This window comes from Brachionichthys hirsutus, chromosome 16 (assembly GCF_040956055.1).
Source record: "Brachionichthys hirsutus isolate HB-005 chromosome 16, CSIRO-AGI_Bhir_v1, whole genome shotgun sequence".
Classification (NCBI taxonomy): domain Eukaryota; kingdom Metazoa; phylum Chordata; class Actinopteri; order Lophiiformes; family Brachionichthyidae; genus Brachionichthys; species Brachionichthys hirsutus.
Genome location: NC_090912.1, coordinates 11,583,469 through 11,605,417, shown reverse-complemented (window position 1 = coordinate 11,605,417; position 21,949 = coordinate 11,583,469). Strand labels below are relative to the sequence as shown.

At 49.6% G+C, this 21,949-nt stretch overlaps 2 protein-coding genes across 3 annotated transcripts; both read left to right on the top strand.

Moving 5' to 3' along the window:
* Positions 1–6: 6 nt before the first annotated feature.
* Positions 7–7,645, top strand: rras (RAS related). Its single transcript, XM_068749467.1, is given in 7 exon segments — positions 7–166; positions 168–201; positions 2,367–2,454; positions 4,131–4,233; positions 5,627–5,735; positions 6,367–6,485; positions 7,272–7,645. Coding segments are annotated over 7 exon segments (588 nt in total). The 5' UTR covers positions 7–119; the 3' UTR covers positions 7,360–7,645.
* A 3,055-nt stretch (positions 7,646–10,700) lies between these two features.
* Positions 10,701–19,955, top strand: prrg2 (proline rich Gla (G-carboxyglutamic acid) 2). 2 transcript variants are annotated; one of them, XM_068750229.1, is made up of 7 exons: positions 10,701–10,772; positions 10,853–10,958; positions 15,615–15,778; positions 16,374–16,407; positions 17,234–17,366; positions 18,676–18,819; positions 19,328–19,955. In XM_068750229.1, exons 2-7 carry the CDS (start codon positions 10,865–10,867, stop codon positions 19,368–19,370), a joined length of 612 nt encoding a protein of 203 aa, XP_068606330.1. In that variant the 5' UTR covers positions 10,701–10,772; positions 10,853–10,864; the 3' UTR covers positions 19,371–19,955. The 2 variants fall into 2 exon arrangements, with proteins under 2 accessions (XP_068606330.1, XP_068606329.1); XM_068750228.1 differs by having other exon boundaries at positions 15,606–15,778.
* Positions 19,956–21,949: the final 1,994 nt, after the last annotated feature.

Below are 21,949 nucleotides of genomic sequence, written 5' to 3'. Positions count from 1 at the left end.
TGGAGTGACGGAGAACCTTTACTGGGATTCGGGCTTGGCTCTCTGCTCGGGAACCGGGAACCGGGAACCGGGAGTCTGATTCGGGCCCGGAAAAGTTGTCGCTCCGGGAGGAGTCCAGAATGAGCGGAGAGGAGCGATTCAAGCTGGTGGTGGTGGGGGGGGAGGCGTCGGAAGAGCGCCCTGACCATCCAGTTCATCCAGGTACCGTCACGCGATGACGTCACGCGGCGTGTTATTGATCTGCGTGGTCCGGGCTCGGTTCTGGGTTCTCTCCTCCCGCCTCCAAAGGCGTGCGTCGGAGGTGAATTGTTCCGTGTGACGTCACGACGTATAGGCGTGCAACGCTCCTTTGAGGTCCTATCAGCGTCTTATTTAACGACAGTTGTTGGTTTGAAACGGTTATTAAGACGATTAATAAAATACTGTCATCACTTCCGGTAAATAATCTGCGGCACCGTAGTAATTGTATTGTTTTTGGAGTATTTGTACCTTTATGAAGCTCCCTGCACCCCCCCCCCCCCCCCCCCCCCCTACTATATTAATTACCCTTTAACAGTTTATAGTTAAAAACTTTAAAGAAACTTTCACAAAAAGCACGAAGTAGCCGCTCTGGCTGAGGGAGGCGAGTCCAATCTCACGCAGGTCCATTCAGTACCGGTACTGTAGGTTATATCCTGTATTTGTGTAGTATACGCGTTACCGGCGACCCGAGGAAGCAGCAAGAAGTCCTGTTTCTGCCGCTTCACCACTTTATCTGCTGCGACTTGTTTTTGTTGAGCAGCTGCAGGTCGTACATTCCAGCGAGTTCCTCCCGACGAGGAACCGGCCCGACGGCGCTTTCCGTCGGGCGGGGAGCGTATTTCAGCTTTGGACCGGACGAGGTTGTCGCGGCGCCGCCTTGGCGTCCGTGCATTCAGGAATACGATGCGACCTGAGTGTAGAAGCGGAAGCGCATCGCCGTCGTTCCACACCCGCTATTCAGATAACAGGAGTCCTGTTCCTGCTGCTTCCCGTAGCGGCAGGCTGCACGCCGGAACGCCTTACCGACCCGCTCCCCAGCAGGTAGCAACACGACGAGTGCGTTCACTGCCTCCAGGCGTCGGCCCGGAACACGCGGGCAGCGCACCCGAATAAACAAACCGCCAAGGAAGCCAGAGGACTCGCTCGGAGGCTATGAACACGGAGCCAGGGACTAGTTCAGAGACTATGAACACGGAGCCAGGGACTAGTTCAGAGACTATGAACACGGAGCCAGGGACTAGTTCAGAGACTATGAACACGGAGCCAGGGACTAGTTCAGAGACTATGAACACGGAAGAAGGGACTAGTTCAGAGACTATGAACACGGAGCCAGGGACTAGTTCAGAGACTATGAACACGGAGCCAGGGACTAGTTCAGAGACTATGAACACGGAAGAAGGGACTAGTTCAGAGACTATGAACACGGAGCCAGGGACTAGTTCAGAGGCTATGAACACGGAGCAAGGGACTAGTTCAGAGACTATGAACATGGAGCAAGGACTAGTTCAGAGGCTATGAACACGGAGCAAGGGACCAGTTCAGAGGCTATGAACACGGAGCCAGGGACTAGTTCAGAGACTATGAACACGGAGCCAGGGACTTGTTCAGAGACTATGAACACGGAGCAAGGGACTAGTTCAGAGACTATGAACACGGAGCAAGGGACTAGTTCAGAGGCTATGAACACGGAGCAAGGGACTAGTTTCAGAGGCTATGAACACGGAGCAAGGGACTAGTTCAGAGACTATGAACACGGAGCCAGGGACTAGTTCAGAGACTATGAACACGGAGCAAGGGACTAGTTCAGAGGCTATGAACACGGAGCCGGGGACTAGTTCAGAGACTATGAACACGGAGCAAGGGACTAGTTCAGAGACGAACACGGAGCAAGGGACTAGTTCAGAGACTATGAACACGGAGCCAGGGACTAGTTCAGAGACTATGAACACGGAGCAAGGGACTAGTTCAGAGACTATGAACACGGAGCAAGGCACTAGTTCAGACCCTATGAACACGGAGCCAGGGACTAGTTCAGAGACTATGAACACAAAGCCAGGGACTAGTTCAGAGACTATGAACACAAAGCCAGGGACTAGTTCAGAGACTATGAACACGGAGCCAGGGACTTGTTCAGAGACGATGAACACGGAGCCAGGGACTTGTTCAGAGACGATGAACACGGAGCCAGAGACTAGCTCAGAGACTATGAACACAAAGCAAGGGACTAGTTCAGAGACGATGAACACGCAGCCAGGGACTTGTTCAGAGACAATGAACACGGAGCCAGGGACTAGTTCAGAGACGCAGGTTGCAGCTGTGTCACTAACACTGACTTGGTCCCACAGTCCTACTTCGTGTCAGACTACGACCCCACCATCGAAGACTCCTACACCAAGAACTGCACTGTGGACGGGAAGGAGACGCGGCTGGACAGTAAGGCTGCGTCACGCTGGACTCGAGTTCACACTGTTGTGACTGGATGTGTGTGTGTGTGCGTTGGTGTGTGTGTGTGTGTGTGTGTGTGGGTGTGTGTGTGTCCCTGCGCTGCGAGAAGACGCACGGAGACGTGTTTGCGTCCTGCAGGCTTCGTTTCCATGTCAGGACTCGTACTCGCTTCGGTGGTCGGACCGCAGAGATATCTGGAGCATCAGAACCTGCCGGAACATGTTGCTGAATGAAGGACCCTCATCAATAGTCTGGAGGATCCATCTTCTTTTATCAATATTGAAATTGAAATAAGATTTATTTTGAACATTTAATATATTTCTCACAGAAAATAAATAAATTAAAGCTCTCTACAAAGGAGAAGGAGGAAGCTAACTTATAATTCAGTGTTTGGGCAAGTTACTCAAGATCAGTAATATATTACTTATTACTAGTTACTTGCTGGAAAAAGTAATTACTTTACTTTACTTATTCCTCCCAGTTACTTTTGGTATTACCCCCACCCCTCAGGTATTACCCCACCCCTCAGGTATTACCCCCACATCTCAGGTATTACCCCCAACCCTCAGGTGTTACCCCCACCCCTCAGGTATTACCCCCACCCCTCAGGTATTACCCCCACATCTCAGGTATTACCCCACATCTCAGGTATTACCCCCACATCTCAGGTATTACCCCACCCCTCAGGTATTACCCCACCCCTCAGGTATTACCCCACCCCTCAGGTATTACCCCCACATCTCAGGTATTACCCCCACATCTCAGGTATTACCCCCACATCTCAGGTATTACCCCACCCCTCAGGTATTACCCCCACATCTCAGGTATTACCCCACCCCTCAGGTATTACCCCCAACCCCTCAGGTATTACCCCACCCCTCAGGTATTATCCTCACATCTCAGGTATTACCCCCACATCTCAGGTATTACCCCACCCCTCAGGTGTTACCCCCACATCTCAGGTATTACCCCCAACCCTCAGGTGTTACCCCCACCCCTCAGATATTACCTCACCCCTCAGGTATTACCCCCACATCTCAGGTATTGCCCCTGTTACATTTCAACATTAAAACCCATTCATGTATTCAAGAATCAGTCAAAAATACACAAACTCTGATTGACTTTGACTTAGACACCAAGAACAATCGAGAACCTTCTGGTGCTGATCCAGATCACTGTGACGGTCAGGGTTGGGCTCAGAGAGTGCAGACCTCCGCCGAGCTGCTCACCCCCCCCCCCCCCCCCCCGATTAGACTCACACACGTGACCTCCGACCTTCCTACAGCTGCCCTCCGTCCCCGCCGTGTCCTCTGGAACAGTTTAGCCACTGGACGCCATCACACGCGATGCTAAACGTGACCCCGTCCCCCAAAGACCAAACGAGGGTTGAATTTTCAAAAATAATCGTCTCAAATGTTCGATGTCGACATATGAAATGTTTTTTTTTTTTTTTTTTGCTACTTTATATTGCAAATGGGGTTTCGAGGATTTGCAAATCGTTCCGTACCGTTTGAGTTACGTTGGAAAATAATCTGCTATGCCATGAACATATTTATCTGTGACACTTACGGTACCTAAACAGTAATAACTGCTGTTGTTAAATGTTGTTTTATCTTGCATCGTGTGTGTGTGTGTGTGTGTGTGTGTGTGTGTGTGTGTTCCAGTCCTGGACACAGCAGGGCAGGAGGAGTTTGGCGCGATGAGGGAGCAGTACATGCGCTCAGGAGAAGGCTTCTTACTGGTGTTTGCACTCAATGACCGGGGCAGGTAATGGAACGAGTGTGTGTGTGTGTGTGTGTGCGTGTGTGTGTGCGTGTGTGTGTGTGTGTGTGTGTGTGCGTGTGTGTGTGTGTGTGTGTGTGTGCGTGTGTGTGTGTGTGTGTGTGTGATGAGACTGTCACAAGCATCTCTGTCCAGCTATCATATTGACTTATCATCAAACATATTGTAGCACAGGGGTTTCAAACTCAGATTACCTGGGGGGGCGCAGGAGGCGGAGTCTGGGTGAGGTTGAGCCTCATCAGATATTTCACACTCCAAAAAAAGCTTTGTTAAAAACATCTAGTCTTGCCCAACGTCACTAGGAGGCGTTCTTCAGTGAGTTTGGGTTAGTTTCACCCCACTGGCGATTTGTTGTTGCTTGTTGAACGATGACTTGGAGCGACGATGGGCTCTCCGAAATGTAAAGGTACGGTAACACCTCGACATACGAGTGTTCCGAGTTTACTGTCTCACAAGATCCAATAGTCTTTTGGAGGCGGGGTCTGCAATCTCTGATTGTCTTTCTAGTTAAAACTTGGATTCAGGAGGAACAATGCGGTTTTGGTCGCGGCACACTAGACCGGTTCTGCACTGTATCGGATTCTCAAGGATTCATGGAGTTCACCCAAACTGTCCACATGTGTTTTGTGGATTTGGTAACGGGGATCCACCGCGTCCCTTGTGGTGTCTTGTGGGGGTGCTTCATCAGCATGGATTCAGTGGCCGTCGGGTCCTGTAAGACCAAAACCTGGTTCACACTGCTGGCTTTATTATTTTCCTTTCCACACAACATGAGTGGCCGGTGGGGGGGGGGGGGGGGTCAATAATGGTATGGGGTGCATTTAAGAGGGGTCATTAATTCAATCTTTTGTTTCCTAAAAATAATATTGATAATGGAGAATATATTAATATTCTGAAGAAAAGCATTCTTCCTTTCGTTTGGGACAATTTTAAAGCTGATCACAGACGACCAGAAAGTTAATGTTCCATGACGAACCCGGAAACGGTTATTTAGTTATTATTTATTTTATTAATAGTGTTGTTATTTATTTCCTGACTTTTTTTCTGTGAAGAAAGGAGCTGTCTGGTAAACAGTAAATGTTTAGGCCCCCCTCCCATCGTCACACTTTTCCTGTACAAACTGACCCCCCCATCAGAGAAGGGAGACGTTATGTGGCCCTCACAGGACAAAGTTTGGGGACCCCTGATTTAAAGAGTTAAATACAATCCCTCAATACGCTCCAGAACCTTTTCAAAATATTCCCGTTTGGTGATGCACATTTATAAAAAGTGACTTGTGGTTCTGTTTTTCAGTGAGGCATACGTTCATGATATAAGTCAGCGTCTGCATGTACCCATGTTCAGTGCCAGTGAACGCTCGATGTTTCCCTCTGACCAGTTACCATGAGGTCCAGAAATTCCACACCCAGATCCTGCGAGTGAAGGACCGAGACGACTTCCCCATGTTGCTGGTCGGGAACAAGGCTGACTTAGAGACTCAGAGGGCCGTAAGTAACGCCCCCCTGATCTACGGCGTCGCTTTGAGTTCCCATCGTTGCTGGAATACAGTGAGGTCCAGACATCCGTCCGTCCGTCCGTCCGTCCATCGTTCTGCAGACGAGACGACCTCAATCGACCTCAATCGTCTCGTCTGCAGCCGCTTTATCCGCCTTGCGGGTCTCGGGTGTTGCTGAGGTCAATTCCCAGCTTACTATAGGCGAGAGGTGGGATACACTCCAGACGTGTCGCCAGTGCCTCGCGGAGCCACGCACAGACAGACAGCCCCTCCCCCTCACACTCACACTGGAGAACCCAGAGAGAACCCACACAGAAGGGAGTCGAACCTGTAGCCTTCCTGCTGTGAGGCAACAGCGCCACCTGGCTGTGACCCTGAAGACGACCAGGGAGTGCCGTCCGAATCCTCCTCGGGCGCAGTCTTAGCTGCTGCTCCAAATACAAGTTCATTCAACAGAAGAGAAGCGGTGGAAGCGTTTGATCGGTAAATCTAAAGGTTCCGCTCTGCTGAACGCAGGAGGGAATGGGGGGGTGTAGGCCGCACTGCAACAGCCCCAGAGGAAAGCCCCCCCCCCCCCACACACACACATGATGATGCCTGGGTGCATTGGCGTTTGTCTGCAGGTCTCCAGGGAGGACGCTCAGGCGTTCGCCACAGAGAACCGGATCCACTACATGGAGGCGTCGGCCAAAAAGCGCTTCAACGTGGAAGAGGCCTTCATGGAGCTGGTGCTCATCATCAGGTATCGTCTCGGCCCCGCCTTGCTTCACCTTGTCCGTGGGTGGGATTTGACACAGAAGTCTTGGTCTGGGGCAAAGGAGAAAGAGCTTCTGGTATTTGGGGAATATCATTGGGTTCTTTTTTTATGGGGGAACAAGACTCGTAATCAAAGGGGCAACTTTGCCGCTTTGTTCGGCACCGGTCGCGGGCCAAGCTGGAGCCTATCCCAGCAGTCACTGGGCGAGGGGGGGGGGGTTACACCCTGGACAAGCCGCCAGTTCATCGCAGGGACAGACAATCAGCCACACACACACTCACACCTACGGACAATTTAGCGTCACCAATCAGCCTAGGCTGCATGTTTTTGGTGGTGGGAGGAAGCCGGAGAACCCGGAGAGAACCCACGCAGACACGGGGGGAGAACATGCAAACTCCTCACAGAAAGGCCACAAGTCGGATTGGAACCCACAACCTCCTTGCTGTGAGCGCCACCGGGCTGCCTCGCTTTCTTCAAGTTGTCAACCACAAAGCAGGAGTTCGGCGGTTCCTGCTTGTTAAACTGGCTGCTTTGCGGCTCTCCCGTCCCTCTGCGGTGGCTTCCTGTGGCTTTGAGAAGATAGGAAGATTAATTACTGGCTGATTAGCTCAGGCAGATAGAAATACGTAAAGGAATCGTCCATCAAGCACACCTTAACACGCAACAAACAGCTGTGAGAACGAGCGTTCTGACGATTGCTTCATGGTGTGGCCTTTAAAGGGTTAAAGGAAATCAGATTGTGGAACAATTCCCTCCCCTGTTCATCCACAGGAGATTCCAGGAGATGGAGAGTCCACCTCCTGCCGTTCATCGGACCGGGAAAGAGAAGCGAGGTGGCTGTCCTTGTGTCCTCCTCTGAGGACCGTTACCATGGTCACCAAAGGCTCGCTCGTCTACGTTTTCACCAAAAAGGAGTGTGTGTGTGTGTGTGTGTGTGAGAGAGAGAGAGAGAGAAGGTGCCTCATTTTCTTTTAAAATGTTTTCATTTGCACTTTTGCCAAAAGCAACTTTTAAATCAAAGTATTTTTTATGTTAATGAGAGGATCTGAGGGGAGTATTAACGATGAGGTGAGAAACGTCGTACAACACACTGAAATGTACTTCCTGCAGTATTTGTTTAGTGTTAGAACATATGCTGTCATACTTTGGGGGGGGGGGGGGGGGGGGACATGGACTGTTTTTTGACAGCCATACAATAAACATTAAAACTAAAACAAATTATATCTTATAAAGTTCAGCCTTAATAGTGGTCCGGTCACTGATTACAAAACATTCAGCATAATATTTAGGACAAGTGACCGGGGGGGGGGGCGTCCCCTCCGTCCAAAGATCAGTGTGAACGGTAATTAGTGTCTCGCTGCGTCGCTCCAATGAAATGAAACCGTGAGGACGTGAGGAAGAGGAGGACCTCCTCTCCGAACCAGGGCGGAACACATTTCATGAATTTGAATCATCTCTTACTTTCAAACGAGTCATATAAATAAGAGGGACACTTAGAGGCTGCTTCTCAAGCCGTTTTAAGCAGCTTCCGTCTGAAGGTCAAAGGTTGAGGTCGGCACACACACCTAATCCAGGTGCCAGGGTTAGTCTGAATCCATCGGTACGTCTCCACTGGCCTTTATTTACACGGAATCGAAAGAAATTCACTTGAAAAGAGAAATATGACAGTACTTTGCCAAATATCTATTTTTATATTATACTCCGGCTACGATGTTCTGCGTGTTTGTTTTCACTCCTTCCTTTAAATGGTGTCAAACTCATGTTCGTTTCATTAAAACATTTATGTAAACGTCTCTTTCTGTTCTCTTGTGCCTGGACTTCAATTCTGTAGCCGTCCGATTACGCAGCGATGAGTGTCCAGAACCAAAATAAGATGTTTTAGATTTCATAAACGGAGGCTCCTAAGTTTTATTCCTTCTGATCAGGATCTTGTTCACGCACGATTGATGGCGCCGCCTCAGGTCAGTTAGAATCCAGACTTTACGGGGGCCGACACGGGCCAAAACGCACTTCAGAAAGGAAACGGCCTCAATTTCAGAAACGATGCAAATTCACAAACTCAAACGAGTCTAAACGAGGTGCAAAAAAAAAAAAAGCATCATCGTCAAACTCGCTGCAAAGAGAGAAACGATCTGCGAACGCTGAACGAATGACCGGGCACTGAAGTGCTCCAAACCTGCAGGGGGCGCTCTCAGCGTAACAGCTCAATGGAGACACACGGAACAAGTGAACCACAGGGTTTGAACCCACAGTGGGAAAGGAAATGTGACTTGAAAAAATATTCTATTTATATATTGTGTACACATGACGCGACGTCAGACATATTTTCCTGTGGATTAGCCTCGTTAACATGATTAGAGATTGACATAAAACTCGTTTTCATAGTACATTAATACTGTTCTACCTCTTGATGCAAACACACAGTGGAGATCATAACTGCTTACAAGTTACCTGTTGTCACAAGAACACGTAATGTGCAGCGTTGTATGGAAGACTGATAAGAGGGATTTTTAATGTACTAATCATGTGAGACATAAACCCGTACTCGGCTTACCGTTAACAATCTGTCACTACACCTCGGTAAAACAGAATCTATTCTTTTTGGGTCAAGACACTCTCTACGTGAGATAAATGTTAATGATTTCAAGGTCACAGTCGATAATACAGTAATCTCCAGCAAAGAAGAGATTACCTATTTGGGCTGTGTCAGACAAATACCTGTCTGGTGATAGTATGGCAACTAAGGTGATCAAAAAAGTCAATCAGAGAACAAGATTTTTGGGCAGAATGTCTGCTTTTGTCTCCGGACGCTTGCTGGAGCCTCGTTCAGCCCCTCTTTGACTATGCTAGCACCTCCTGGTATTCCAACATGTGTCCCTGAAAACCAGGCTCCAAACCTCCCAAAACAAACTGATTCGGCTACTCCTCAATCTGGGGCCCATGACCCACCTTCTTCCTGGACATTTTGCTAGCCTAAAATGGCTCAGGGTAGAAGACAGGGTTAAACAACTCAAAATGGGATTGGCATTTAAAATAGTCAATGCAGCTCTGCCCTCAGTCCCCTCAATCCCTGCATACCTGACGGAACACCTCCACAGATTTAGTGACAGCCACAGCCACAACACTAGAGGGAGCTCAAACAACAACCTGATTACCCCCTCCTATAGGACCAACATGGGTAAATCCCAAATACAAAAGCCTTACAATCTCAGTCTAATTTATTTGAAATATCACCGGGGTCGCTTTTATTTATTTATTCTATTGTTTGCATATTTTAAACTAAAAGCATTTAAAAAAAAATCTGCCTTTTTTGTACCAAAAATAAACCGAACCAAATTAAATTTTAGCGTTCCGTTACACCCGTAATGTTAACCCTATCAGTGTTACGTCAAACTCGAGAAAAAAACGATCTGGTTTGTCCCATTTACTAATAAATTAAAATCTTATCTCGTCAGTGGTCCAATGTGAACTATCATGAAAAATTTCTTCTGGTTCTGATCCAGAATGAGGTCACGAAATAATATTCCATTTTAACATTGAAGACTCCATTAAGGATTCAAAAATCAGTTAAAAATACATCAACTCTGATTCACTTTGACTTTTCACGGTTGGTGTATAAAGACATCAAGAACAATCTAGAACCTTTTGGTGCTGATCCAGATCACCATGTAGATCCAGTTAATATGGTTTATTATTATCTTTTTTTTGGTGCCTTGCTGGAAGGCAGCCTGGCGGAGGTTTGTGCTCTCCATGTGCTTTTCTAGTTCATCTTTTCCAGCACTGTTGCCTTCACTCCCCACATGTTCTCCAGCTCGTCCTTCAGCTCTTCGTGCTCTTTCTTCCTGATGTTCTGTCGCTCTGGACCGCTGCATCCGTCACTACCGCTGTCGTCTGATGTTTGTCCACCACCACGTCAGGCTGGTTGGACGTCACCACTTTGTCCGTGTGGATCTGGACGTCCCACAGGATCTGGGCTTGATTGTTCTCGATATATATATTCAGCTTATGAATGCAGTCGCACTCACAATGAAAGCCAACGTGCAGTGGGTCGACAGACAGACAAACAGGTTTGTGCCGGCCCCTCCCTCTAGCTGGAATGCTGACTAACAGGTTGTAACGCGACATGTCAGAGAAAAGCAGTCCGCATAAAGAGGTTGAGTTCGAAGTCATGTTGGCGCCTCTTTCTCTGAAAATCTAGAGGAATACTTTGAGTCTTCCTCCTGCAGCGCTGAGACAAACTGAAGCCGACTGTAAAGCAACCGCGTCGGGTAGGTGAGTGTTAAAGTGCCGGTTCTCTGTGGCGGAGTCTGCTCACAAGTGTTGCGATCCTTTCTCTCCGCGTGTTCCTCTAGTGCGTGGCTTCGATGGCAGCCCCGTCGGCGGTGTGGATCACCGTGCTGAGCCTGCTGCAGCAGGCGCACGGCTCCGTCCCCTCCAGACGCTCTGCAGGCGAAGAAGGTCAGCTCATACCAAGACACTCTCGATAGCTGCAAACGCTGTAGGATCCACGCCATGGCAGGAGTGTCCCCGCTCCATGTCAACACCAGAGAATAGGACGACAGTCGTAGCTAAGCTAGTATATAAACCGAACGGGAGAGACCTGCGTTGTCTTTGCTGTTCTGATCAGTGTTCTAATTCACCCTTGTGGCTATCGCTGGAGTTTCACCATATCGGTTGCTAGGTTGGGGGTGTCTTCAAAAGATCATACTCGGGAACTTCTTTTCATCTTTTAAATAGCAGCACCTTATTGCGGGCCACAATTCTAAAATTGGTGGATGGATGGATGGAGTGTTTATGTGAACTAATATAAATGACATGTGTGGCACCCATGACTATTTCATGCCTCTGTCTTTACGTGTGTAACACATGCAAAAGCCATCACATGAAAGGATTTGGCATTTTACAGGTAGCATTACAGGGAAAAGGTTAAATGAATGAGGTTTAATTATAATAAAATTTAATTTAATGATATAATTTGGGCAAGTTTGGCGGGCTGGCTCAAATAGCCGTATATATGGCCCCCCGGGCCTCGGTTTGCCCATGCCTGGACTAACCCTACCTGGTAGCCGGGTCTCTGCCATTGGGGCCTGACCTCCGGTGGACTCACCATCCGCCGAGGGGCTCAGAGGGGCGGCTGCGTTATGGATTGGGTGGCTATCGATACATGAAGTATCACCTCGCTGGGAGGGAAGGTTGAAAAGTACCGTGTAGATCAGGGGTGCTCAACTTCAGAGGCCAAGGGGGCCACATTTAAACCGCAACAGGTGCAAAGAGCCACAGGTTATTATTAACATATATTTGCACTATTTTATTCGCTGTATTTACGACTGATGTTTAATATGCTGTCTTGCTATTCATTTTAATGCATTCCAAGACATCATGGAATATTTAACAAATATTCTCCGTTTGATTAAAGAGTCTCGGGAAGCGACTGCGACAAGCTGACGTTTTATTAACGCTGCATTGATCACGTTCATAAAGTTCGCTACTTATTCCTAGTGAGAGCTCTGAAGACGTTTCAGGATCTTTTCTTCCGTCATCCTTTCCTACCGTGGGCGGAGCCCCACAGGAGAAACCAGCTTTTTGAAGTTGATGTTTTTGCCTGAATAAATGTCCTCTCCCCGTGTTTGCCCCGTTAGCGGTAGCAAAGCTAGCAGCATTTCCTCTGCAAATGAGTCCCCTTTGAGAAAGCGTATCATAAGATGAACAATGATGGACATGGCGTGTGTTTCTTTGCTGCTGTCGCATGGCGTGTGTTTCTTTGCTGTCGCATGGCGTGTGTCTCTTTGCTGCTGTCGCATGGCGTGTGTTTCTTTGCTGCTGCTGCCGCTCATGGCGTGTGTTTCTTTGCTGCCGCTCATGGCGTGTGTTTCTTTGCTGCTGCTGCCGCTCATGGCATGTGTTTCTTTGCTGCTGTCGCATGGCATGTGTTTCTTTGCTGCTGTCGCATGGCGTGTGTTTCTTTGCTGCTGCTGCCGCTCATGGCGTGTGTTTCTTTGCTGCCACTCATGGCGTGTGTTTCTTTGCTGCTGTCGCATGGCGTGTGTTTCTTTGCTGCTGCTGCCGCTCATGGCGTGTGTTTCTTTGCTGCCGCTCATGGCGTGTGTTTCTTTGCTGCCACTCATGGCGTGTGTTTCTTTGCTGCTGTCGCATGGCGTGTGTTTCTTTGCTGCTGTCGCATGGTGTGTGTTTCTTTGCTGCTGCTGCCGCTCATGGCGTGTGTTTCTTTGCTGCCACTCATGGCGTGTGTTTCTTTGCTGCTGTCGCATGGTGTGTGTTTCTTTGCTGCTGTCGCATGCCGTGTGTTTCTTTGCTACTGCTGTCGCATGGTGTGTGTTTCTTTGCTGCTGTCGCATGGCGTGTGTCTCTTTGCTGCTGTCGCATGGCGTGTGTTTCTTTGCTGCTGTCGCATGGCGTGTGTCTCTTTGCTGCTGCCGCTCATGGCGTGTGTTTCTTTGCTGCTGTTGCCGCTCATGGCGTGTGTTTCTTTGCTGCTGCCGCTCATGGCGTGTGTTTCTTTGCTGCTGTCGCATGCCGTGTGTTTCTTTGCTGCTGTCGCATGGCGTGTGTTTCTTTGCTGCTGCCGCATGGCGTGTGTTTCTTTGCTGCTGCTGTCGCATGGCGTGTTTCTTTGCTGCTGCTGCCGCATGGTGTGTGTTTCTTTGCTGTTGCTGTCGCATGGCGTGTGTCTCTTTGCTGCTGCTGCCGCTCATGGCGTGTTTCTTTGCTGTCGCATGGCGTGTGTTTCTTTGCTGCCGCATGGTGTGTGTTTCTTTGCTGTTGCTGTCGCATGGCGTGTGTCTCTTTGCTGCTGCTGCCGCTCATGGCGTGTTTCTTTGCTGTCGCATGGCGTGTGTTTCTTTGCTGCTGTCGCATGGCGTGTGTCTCTTTGCTGCTGTCGCATGGCGTGTGTTTCTTTGCTGCTGCTGCCGCATGGCGTGTGTTTCTTTGCTGCTGCTGCCGCTCATGGCGTGTGTTTCTTTGCTGCTGTCGCATGGCGTGTGTTTCTTTGCTGCTGTCGCATGGCATGTGTTTTTTTGCTGCTGTCGCATGGCATGTGTTTCTTTGCTGCTGCTGCCGCTCATGGCGTGTGTTTCTTTGCTGCTGTCGCATGGCATGTGTTTCTTTGCTGCTGTCGCATGGCGTGTGTCTCTTTGCTGCTGCTGTCGCATGGCGTGTTTCTTTGCTGCTGTTGCATGGCGTGTGTTTCTTTGCTGCTGCTGCTACTTGGCATGTGTTTCTTTGCTGCTGCCGCATGGCGTGTGTCTCTTTGCTGCTGCCGTCGCATGGTGTGTGTTTCTTTGCTGCTGTCGCATGGCGTGTGTCTCTTTGCTGCTGTCGCATGGCGTGTGTCTCTTTGCTGCTGTCGCATGCCGTGTGTTTCTTTGCTGCTGTCGCATGGCGTGTGTTTCTTTGCTGCTGTCGCATGGCGTGTGTTTCTTTGCTGCTGTCGCATGGCGTGTGTTTCTTTGCTGCTGCTGCCGCTCATGGCGTGTGTCTCTTTGCTGCTGTCGCATGGTGTGTGTTTCTTTGCTGCTGTCGCATGGCGTGTGTCTCTTTGCTGCTGCGGTCGCATGGCGTGTGTCTCTTTGCTGCTGCTGCCGCTCATGGCGTGTGTTTCTTTGCTGCTGCCGCTCATGGCGTGTGTTTCTTTGCTGCTGCTGTCGCATGGCGTGTGTCTCTTTGCTGCTGCTGCCGTTCATGGCGTGTGTTTCTTTGCTGCTGTCGCATGGCGTGTGTCTCTTTGCTGCTGCTGCCGCTCATGGCGTGTGTTTCTTTGCTGCTGCTGCCGTTCATGGCGTGTGTTTCTTTGCTGCTGTCGCATGGCGTGTGTTTCCTTGCTGCTGTCGCATGGCGTGTGTTTCTTTGCTGCTGTCGCATGGCGTGTGTCTCTTTGCTGCTGCTGTCGCATGGCGTGTGTCTCTTTGCTGCTGCTGCCGCTCATGGCGTGTGTCTCTTTGCTGCTGCTGCCGTTCATGGGGTGTGTTTCTTTGCTGCTGTCGCATGGCGTGTGTTTCTTTGCTGCTGTCGCATGGCGTGTGTTTCCTTGCTGCTGTCGCATGGCGTGTGTTTCTTTGCTGCTGTCGCATGGCGTGTGTCTCTTTGCTGCTGCTGTCGCATGGCGTGTGTTTCTTTGCTGCTGTCGCATGGCGTGTGTCTCTTTGCTGCTGCTGTCGCATGGCGTGTGTCTCTTTGCTGCTGCTGCCGCTCATGGCGTGTGTCTCTTTGCTGCTGCTGCCGCTCATGGCGTGTGTTTCTTTGCTGCTGCTGCCGCATGGCGTGTGTCTCTTTGCTGCTGCTGCCGCATGGCGTGTGTCTCTTTGCTGCTGCTGCCGCATGGCGTGTGTCTCTTTGCTGCTGCTGCCGCTCATGGCGTGTGTTTCTTTGCTGCTGCGGTCGCATGGCGTGTGTCTCTTTGCTGCTGCTGCCGCTCATGGCGTGTGTTTCTTTGCTGCTGCTACATGGCGTGTGTCTCTTTGCTGCTGCTGCCGCATGGCGTGTGTCTCTTTGCTGCTGCTGCCGCTCATGGCGTGTGTTTCTTTGCTGCTGCGGTCGCATGGCGTGTGTCTCTTTGCTGCTGCTGTTGCATGGCGTGTGTTTCTTTGCTGCTGCGGTCGCATGGCGTGTGTTTCTTTGCTGCTGCTACATGGCGTGTGTCTCTTTGCTGCTGCTGCCGCATGGCGTGTGTGTCTTTGCTGCTGCTGCCGCATGGCGTGTGTCTCTTTGCTGCTGCTGCCGCTCATGGCGTGTGTTTCTTTGCTGCTGCTGCCGCATGGCGTGTGTCTCTTTGCTGCTGCTGCCGCTCATGGCGTGTGTTTCTTTGCTGCTGCTACATGGCGTGTGTCTCTTTGCTGCTGCTGCCGCATGGCGTGTGTGTCTTTGCTGCTGCTGCCGCATGGCGTGTGTCTCTTTGCTGCTGCTGCCGCTCATGGCGTGTGTTTCTTTGCTGCTGCTACATGGCGTGTGTCTCTTTGCTGCTGCTGCCGCTCATGGCGTGTGTTTCTTTGCTGCTGCTGCCGCTCATGGCGTGTGTTTCTTTGCTGCTGCTGCCGCATGGCGTGTGTCTCTTTGCTGCTGCTGCCGCTCATGGCGTGTGTTTCCCAGGAGGACCAGTGTTGGTGGACGAACAGTCAGCGGCCTCCTTCCTGTCGCGCTCCCTGCTGTACAACAGCTGGGACTTTGAGCTGGTGGTGCCGGACAACCTGGAGCGGGAGTGTCAGGAAGAGATGTGCAGCTACGAGGAGGCGAGAGAAGTGTTCGAGGACAACAGTCAGACGGTAACGCTGCTCAGTCTGTTCATCCTTTCTGCCTGTTTATTCTTCAAAGCGCTGAGCTCGTGGAGTCGTGCGTTCGTTATCCTTTCTGTCACATCACAGCCAATCTGGACCTTCACGCATTCATGTGTTAGTCATCAGGAAGCTCCAGAGGGGGGGGGGGGGGGGGCAACATTCATCGCTCCATCTCGAGAAGCCCTTCAATCTCATCAGAATATCACCGGTTCAATCTTTATACACTGGAATTAGCACGACCAGCTTGTCTTTCCCGATTCATTTAGTCCCCCCCCCCCCCCCCATTAAAATGCCCAAATCTCTCCATTTAAAAGTTAAACTTTGGCACAAGATATAGAGCAGGATTCTGTTTTTAAATAAAGGCTTCTACCGTCTCCATCTAATAACACACGACAGGTACGCGCATGTGTTTTTTAATTGAGGTAATAAACTTGCAGACTGGCATTATCATATCCCAGTTATATGTTGCAGCATCTCATCGGTTAATCATTTCGTTCTTTTTTAAACAGATGAGGCGGCTGCAATCCTTTTCTTTTCTTCTATTGTCATAAATCATTCAATCTTCTTTTGTGTCCATTTGTAGGACATATTTTGGACCAGCTATATCAACAGTCAAGGTAATGCTTTCAAATATATATATATATATATTTATCTTTGAGACCATTTAACCCACTGCTTTATAAACACGGCCCATATAAAACCAAACTTTAGGATAAAGTGATTGTGAGTCAATTTCATCTGCTTTGGTGCAATGAAGGGACAGTGAAGGTTAGACGTTGTGGAGACAAGGTCAGAGAGACCAGACTTTGATGGTTTGGACATGTCCAGAGGAGAGACAGGGACTATATCGGTAGAAGGATGCTGAGGATGGGGCTGCCAGGGAACAGGACTAGAGGACGACCCAGGAGAAGAGACATGGACGTAGTGAGGGAGGACATGAGAGTGGCTGGTGTTGGGGACGACGACGCAAAGGACAGGACTAGAGGACGACCCAGGAGAAGAGACATGGACGTAGTGAGGGAGGACATGAGAGTGGCTGGTGTTGGGGAGGACGATGCGAAGGACAGGGTGAAGTGGAGTACGCTGGGTTGCTGTGGCGACCCCTCAGGGGACAAGAAGACAGTACAGTTGTAGTTGGTGCAACTGAAAGTAACAACAGCTCCAGGCCTCAGTAGTAAAAATAAAATGACACATTGTGCTACGATGTACTCCAGTAAATACTTCAGTAAATACTTTGTATCATTCCTTCATCAACTTCAGTATAATAGACAGTATCTATTGTAATAGTTGCTATGACGATTCTAACATTAAATATTGTTCCATAAACTGTTGAGATCGTCTCATCTTCAAGATGAATGAATCAGAAGCTCGTATTCAGCGCTGCATGACATCACTGATGATGTCAGACATCACTGAAACTCACTGTGATGCCTGTCCTTGCAGGCCACCCCCCCGGCGTGGACGTGTCCGGGCTGGTGGCAGGGATCCTCGCTCTCCTGGTGGTCGCTGTTATCGCCATCGTGCTGGGAATCTACTGCTACAAGGCCCAGATGAAGAGCAGGCAGAGGCCGGCCCAGTGAGTGTTCCTGAAACGTCCCGCTTCAGAGGCCGGACAGAGCGCTGATACTGAACGAGAAAGCTCGGCCCTCTAGTGGCGTTATCACCAGTGGGAGGTAGAAAGCTCGTCCCTCTAGTGGCGTTATCACCAGTGGGAGGTAGAAAGCTCGTCCCTCTAGTGGCGTTATCACTAGTAGGAGGTAGAACGCTCGTCCCTCTAGTGGCGTTATCACTAGGAGGTAGAAAGCTCGCCCCTCTAGTGGCGTTATCACCAGGCGGAGGTAGAAAGCTCGCCCCTCTAGTGGCATTATCACTAGTGGGAGGTAGAAAGCTCGTCCCTCTAGTGGCGTTATCACCAGTGGGAGGTAGAAAGCTCGCCCCTCTAGTGGCGTTATCACCAGTGGGAGGTAGAAAGCTCGTCCCTCTAGTGGCGTTATCACCAGTGGGAGGTAGAAAGCTCGCCCCTCTAGTGGCGTTATCACTAGTGGGAGGTAGAAAGCTCGCCCCTCTAGTGGCGTTATCACTAGTGGGAGGTAGAAAGCTCGCCCCTCTAGTGGCGTTATCACTAGTGGGAGGTAGAAAGCTCGCCCCTCTAGTGGCGTTATCACTAGTGGGAGGTAGAAAGCTCGTCCCTCTAGTGGCGTTATCACCAGTGGGAGGTAGAAAGCTCGCCCCTCTAGTGGCGTTATCACCAGTGGGAGGTAGAAAGCTCGTCCCTCTAGTGGCGTTATCACTAGGAGGTAGAAAGCTCACCCCTCTAGTGGCGTTATCACCAGTGGGAGGTAGAAAGCTCGCCCCTCTAGTGGCGTTATCACTAGTGGGAGGTAGAAAGCTCGCCCCTCTAGTGGCGTTATCACTAGGAGGTAGAAAGCTCGTCCCTCTAGTGGCGTTATCACTAGTAGGAGGTAGAAAGCTCGTCCCTCTAGTGTGGCGTTATCACTAGTGGGAGGTAGAAAGCTCGCCCCTCTAGTGTGGCGTTCCCACACGAGCCTCGCGTATTGCTTCAGCGATAACGGCCACAAAAAAGGTTTTAAAAACGTAACTATCGATAGAGAGGTGAGAAATGGCACCTGTTATCTTTACCTATTCATGAATCATCATGTTTCGGGAGCAGCCAATCCTTCATCACTGAAGCAAATATCGGATTAAAACTAAAAACAGAACGTTAGGAACGTCGACGGCGGCGTCGTACGACCATTATTTTCTCTGTCCTCATCTTTTCTTTTGAAATTAACTTTGATTGATCAAAGATGTGATTTTGGCTTCGCCTGATGAACTTCCCGAACTCGTTTGGCTGAATTCTGTCGCTCTCTGTTGCGCTGACCCAGAGCTCCAGTCCGGATGGAAGCCGACGGCCGTCCGGGCGCGGAGTCCGTGCCGCTGGCCGGGATCATCCCTCCAACGCTCCCGAGTTACAACGAGGCTCTGCACCACAGTGGGCAGCATGATGCCCCCCCACCTCCCTACTCGGGGTAAGTAGGTATAGCTGAGGAGAGGGACGATGGAGACGTTTCCCCTCCTGGAGGGGCTTCTCCAGTTCTGAGATTAGACTAAACATCGTCAAGTCCGGTTGACTTTATTCAACACAGAGAACCGCCACAAAAATATGAACAATAGCCCCACCATGACTAAAACTGCTGCTAACAGAAGTCAGATTGTGTCGTGAAGCTGAGGAGGTTCCCTGATGATGATGATGATGATGATGATGATGACAAAGAAACAAATAACCAGCCACATAAAAAACAAGTTTGAAAAATATCTAGAGATAAATGCCCTCTAACAGGAAGAAGCAGGACTGAACACATGCCCCCCCCCCCCCCCCCCCCCCCCCACATGTTCCAGATCAGCTGCTGAGCCTGGGACGTGCACGTGCACGTCACCACACACACTCTTTGTTCAGACACACAGCCGATGTATGCACATGTTGATTTTCCATTAGCTCACTTTAAAGCATTGCTTGTCCGCTGTGCTCGACCGCAGGGGGGCCCCCTCGGAGGCCGCCGATCCAGCAGAGGATGAGTGAGACGCTCAAACGACGGAGGACAGCCTGCTATTCCAGAAGCTACCGCTTTGCTGGGGGGGGGGGGTCCATAACCCGGACTCGAAAACATCGCATGTTTTTATATGGAGTATTTATGAGTGAACTACTGACAGTCCAAGTCTGGACACTACTCAGTGGGTGCAGCTGGGGGGGGGGGGGTCACGTGTTTGCGCCGTAAACTGGAGGAGCAAGAAGCGCATCAGTTCATGTAGTCCTTAAGGTGTTTATTTACTCGTTAGCAGGGTAAACTATGTCCCACCGGTTTGTTCTGAACCTGAACCTGAAAGAAGAAACGGAAAGAAACACGAAGGCAAATTAAGGGATTCACCCAAACGACGCTGAGCCAGGGAATTTTTAAAATTCTAAACTATTATTATGAAATCTACCTAGGTACATACCTAGATAATACATAAAAATGTGTCTTCCACCTCTAAATTCCGGTTGTTGGAAAACCAGTTTGTCTACTTGAAACTGTTGTGGCAGCTGAATCGAGGTAAAAATGGAAAAACCCAGACTCTGAACAGTCCTGCTGATTGTCATTGTCAATAAAGAGATTGTCAAAGTGTATCTCCAGCTCTTCATCCTCCTCATCACCTTGTAATTGTTGTTGTTATTATGTGTACATATATATATATATATATACTGCATATACACTACTGGGCAAACGGTTTTGAACACCCCAACTTTCCCAGAATTGTATTGAAAACGATTCAGTTGAATGTTTCAGGCTGCTCCAAAATAAAAGCATAGAAATGATAAATAATAGAATAACATTCGCCACCTTGGTTTGCATTGATTTGCTGTGCCCCCCCCCCCCCGGACGGTCAGCAGTCGTAAAGTAGCCCCCTTTGGCAGCTAGAACAGCTGAATGTACTCGTGACGTTCTCTCTGCAATGGAAATCAAATATTCTTCACAAATGTGTCGACTTGCAGGTTTCTTTGTTTGCACTCCTCTGAAGCCGGGGGGGGGGGGGGGGGGGGGTTCTGGCATCGCTGGGACTGATCAGCTTTGGGTCATTATCTTGCTGTAGATCAGGGGTCGGCACTCTAAGGCCAATGTTTCTTCACGTAAACTTATTAAACAGAAAAGATGCAGAAAAGGTTCTCCATGCTTTTGTGACTTCCAGACTGGACTACTGCAACTCCTTACTGTCCAGCCGCCCAAAAAGGTCTATTAAACATCTCCAGCTAATCCAGAATGCAGCAGCTCGTGTTCTGATCCAGAATGCAGCAGCTCGTGTTCTAACAGGAACCAGACTGAGAGAACACATTTCCCCTGTTCTGGCGTCTCTGCATTGGCTTCCCGTTAGAGAACGGATTGAATATAAAATCCTTCTACTCACTTTTAAAGCCCTCACTGGCCAGGCCCCTCCTTACCTTACAGAGATGATTATCCCGTATTGCCCCACTAGAACCCTGCGGTCCCAAAATGCTGGCCTGCTCGTGGTTCCAAAAATCTCTAAGAGCAGACAGGGGGGCGGAGATTCCAGTTATCAAGCTCCTTTATTGTGGAATCAGCTCCCCGTTTTGGTTCGTGAGACAGACACCATCTCTATGTTCAAGAGTAGATTAAAGACTTTCCTTTTTAACAAAGCTTATAACTAATCGATGCAGTAATCAGTATAATCAATATGCTGTTATTAGGCAGCACTGGTGGCTTAACATCATGACACACTGAGCTCCTCCCCCTTTATCTGATTATTCATGTTATAAATATATGTGTGCAATATGTCTCTATTCCCCGTAGTCTTGTTCTCTCTCTCCCTCTGTTTGTCCCTCTCTCTCTTTCAGGTCCTTCTGTCCGTGGTGCTGCAGAACCTGGACCTGTGTCCCTCAGCGCTGATGTCCACGTCGCTAGCATTAGCATTTATAGCTTTATATCGCTAGCATTAGCATCTTGTTTTTGTCTGCTCCTGCTCTGTCTCTCTATCACTTCCCTATCCATCTCCTTGTTTTTGACTCTCCTCCAACCTGCCATTCTCTCTCTCTCTCTCTCTCAACCCAGCCGGTCAGACAGATGGCCGTCCACCATGAGCCTAGGTTCTGTCCAAGGTTTCTACCTGTTAAAGGGAAGTGCTTGCTCTTGTGGGTCAAGTTGGGTCCCGTCTTTCCCTGCTAATCCTGTAAAGTGTCTTGAGATGACTTCCTGTTGTGATCTGGCGCTATAGAAATAAAACTGAATTGAATTGAATTAAATTAAAACGTCTGGTAACCGGCCTCTTCCTGTCCCAGATCGACTATGGCGATACCGTTCATCCACTTGCTTGTCCCACCACCTTGGACACACTCGACCCTCTACCATGCTGCACTGAGATGCACCTCCGGTTCGGGCTTTAGGACTCATCGTTGTATAATCTGGTCGGATGGTCCTCTCACCGTGCGCAGGACGCAGCCTCGCTATATTTTAGCGTAGAAGGCCATTCTAGGTGCGCTACCCTCACATCTGCTCCAGGTCTGTGCCTGTTCATAGTTCCTACAACCTCAGACCCAGCTTGTTCTCAAGGTGCCACCTGGCCGAACTGAGTCTCTCCTGTCTTGGTCCTTGGTCTTGGAATGAGCTG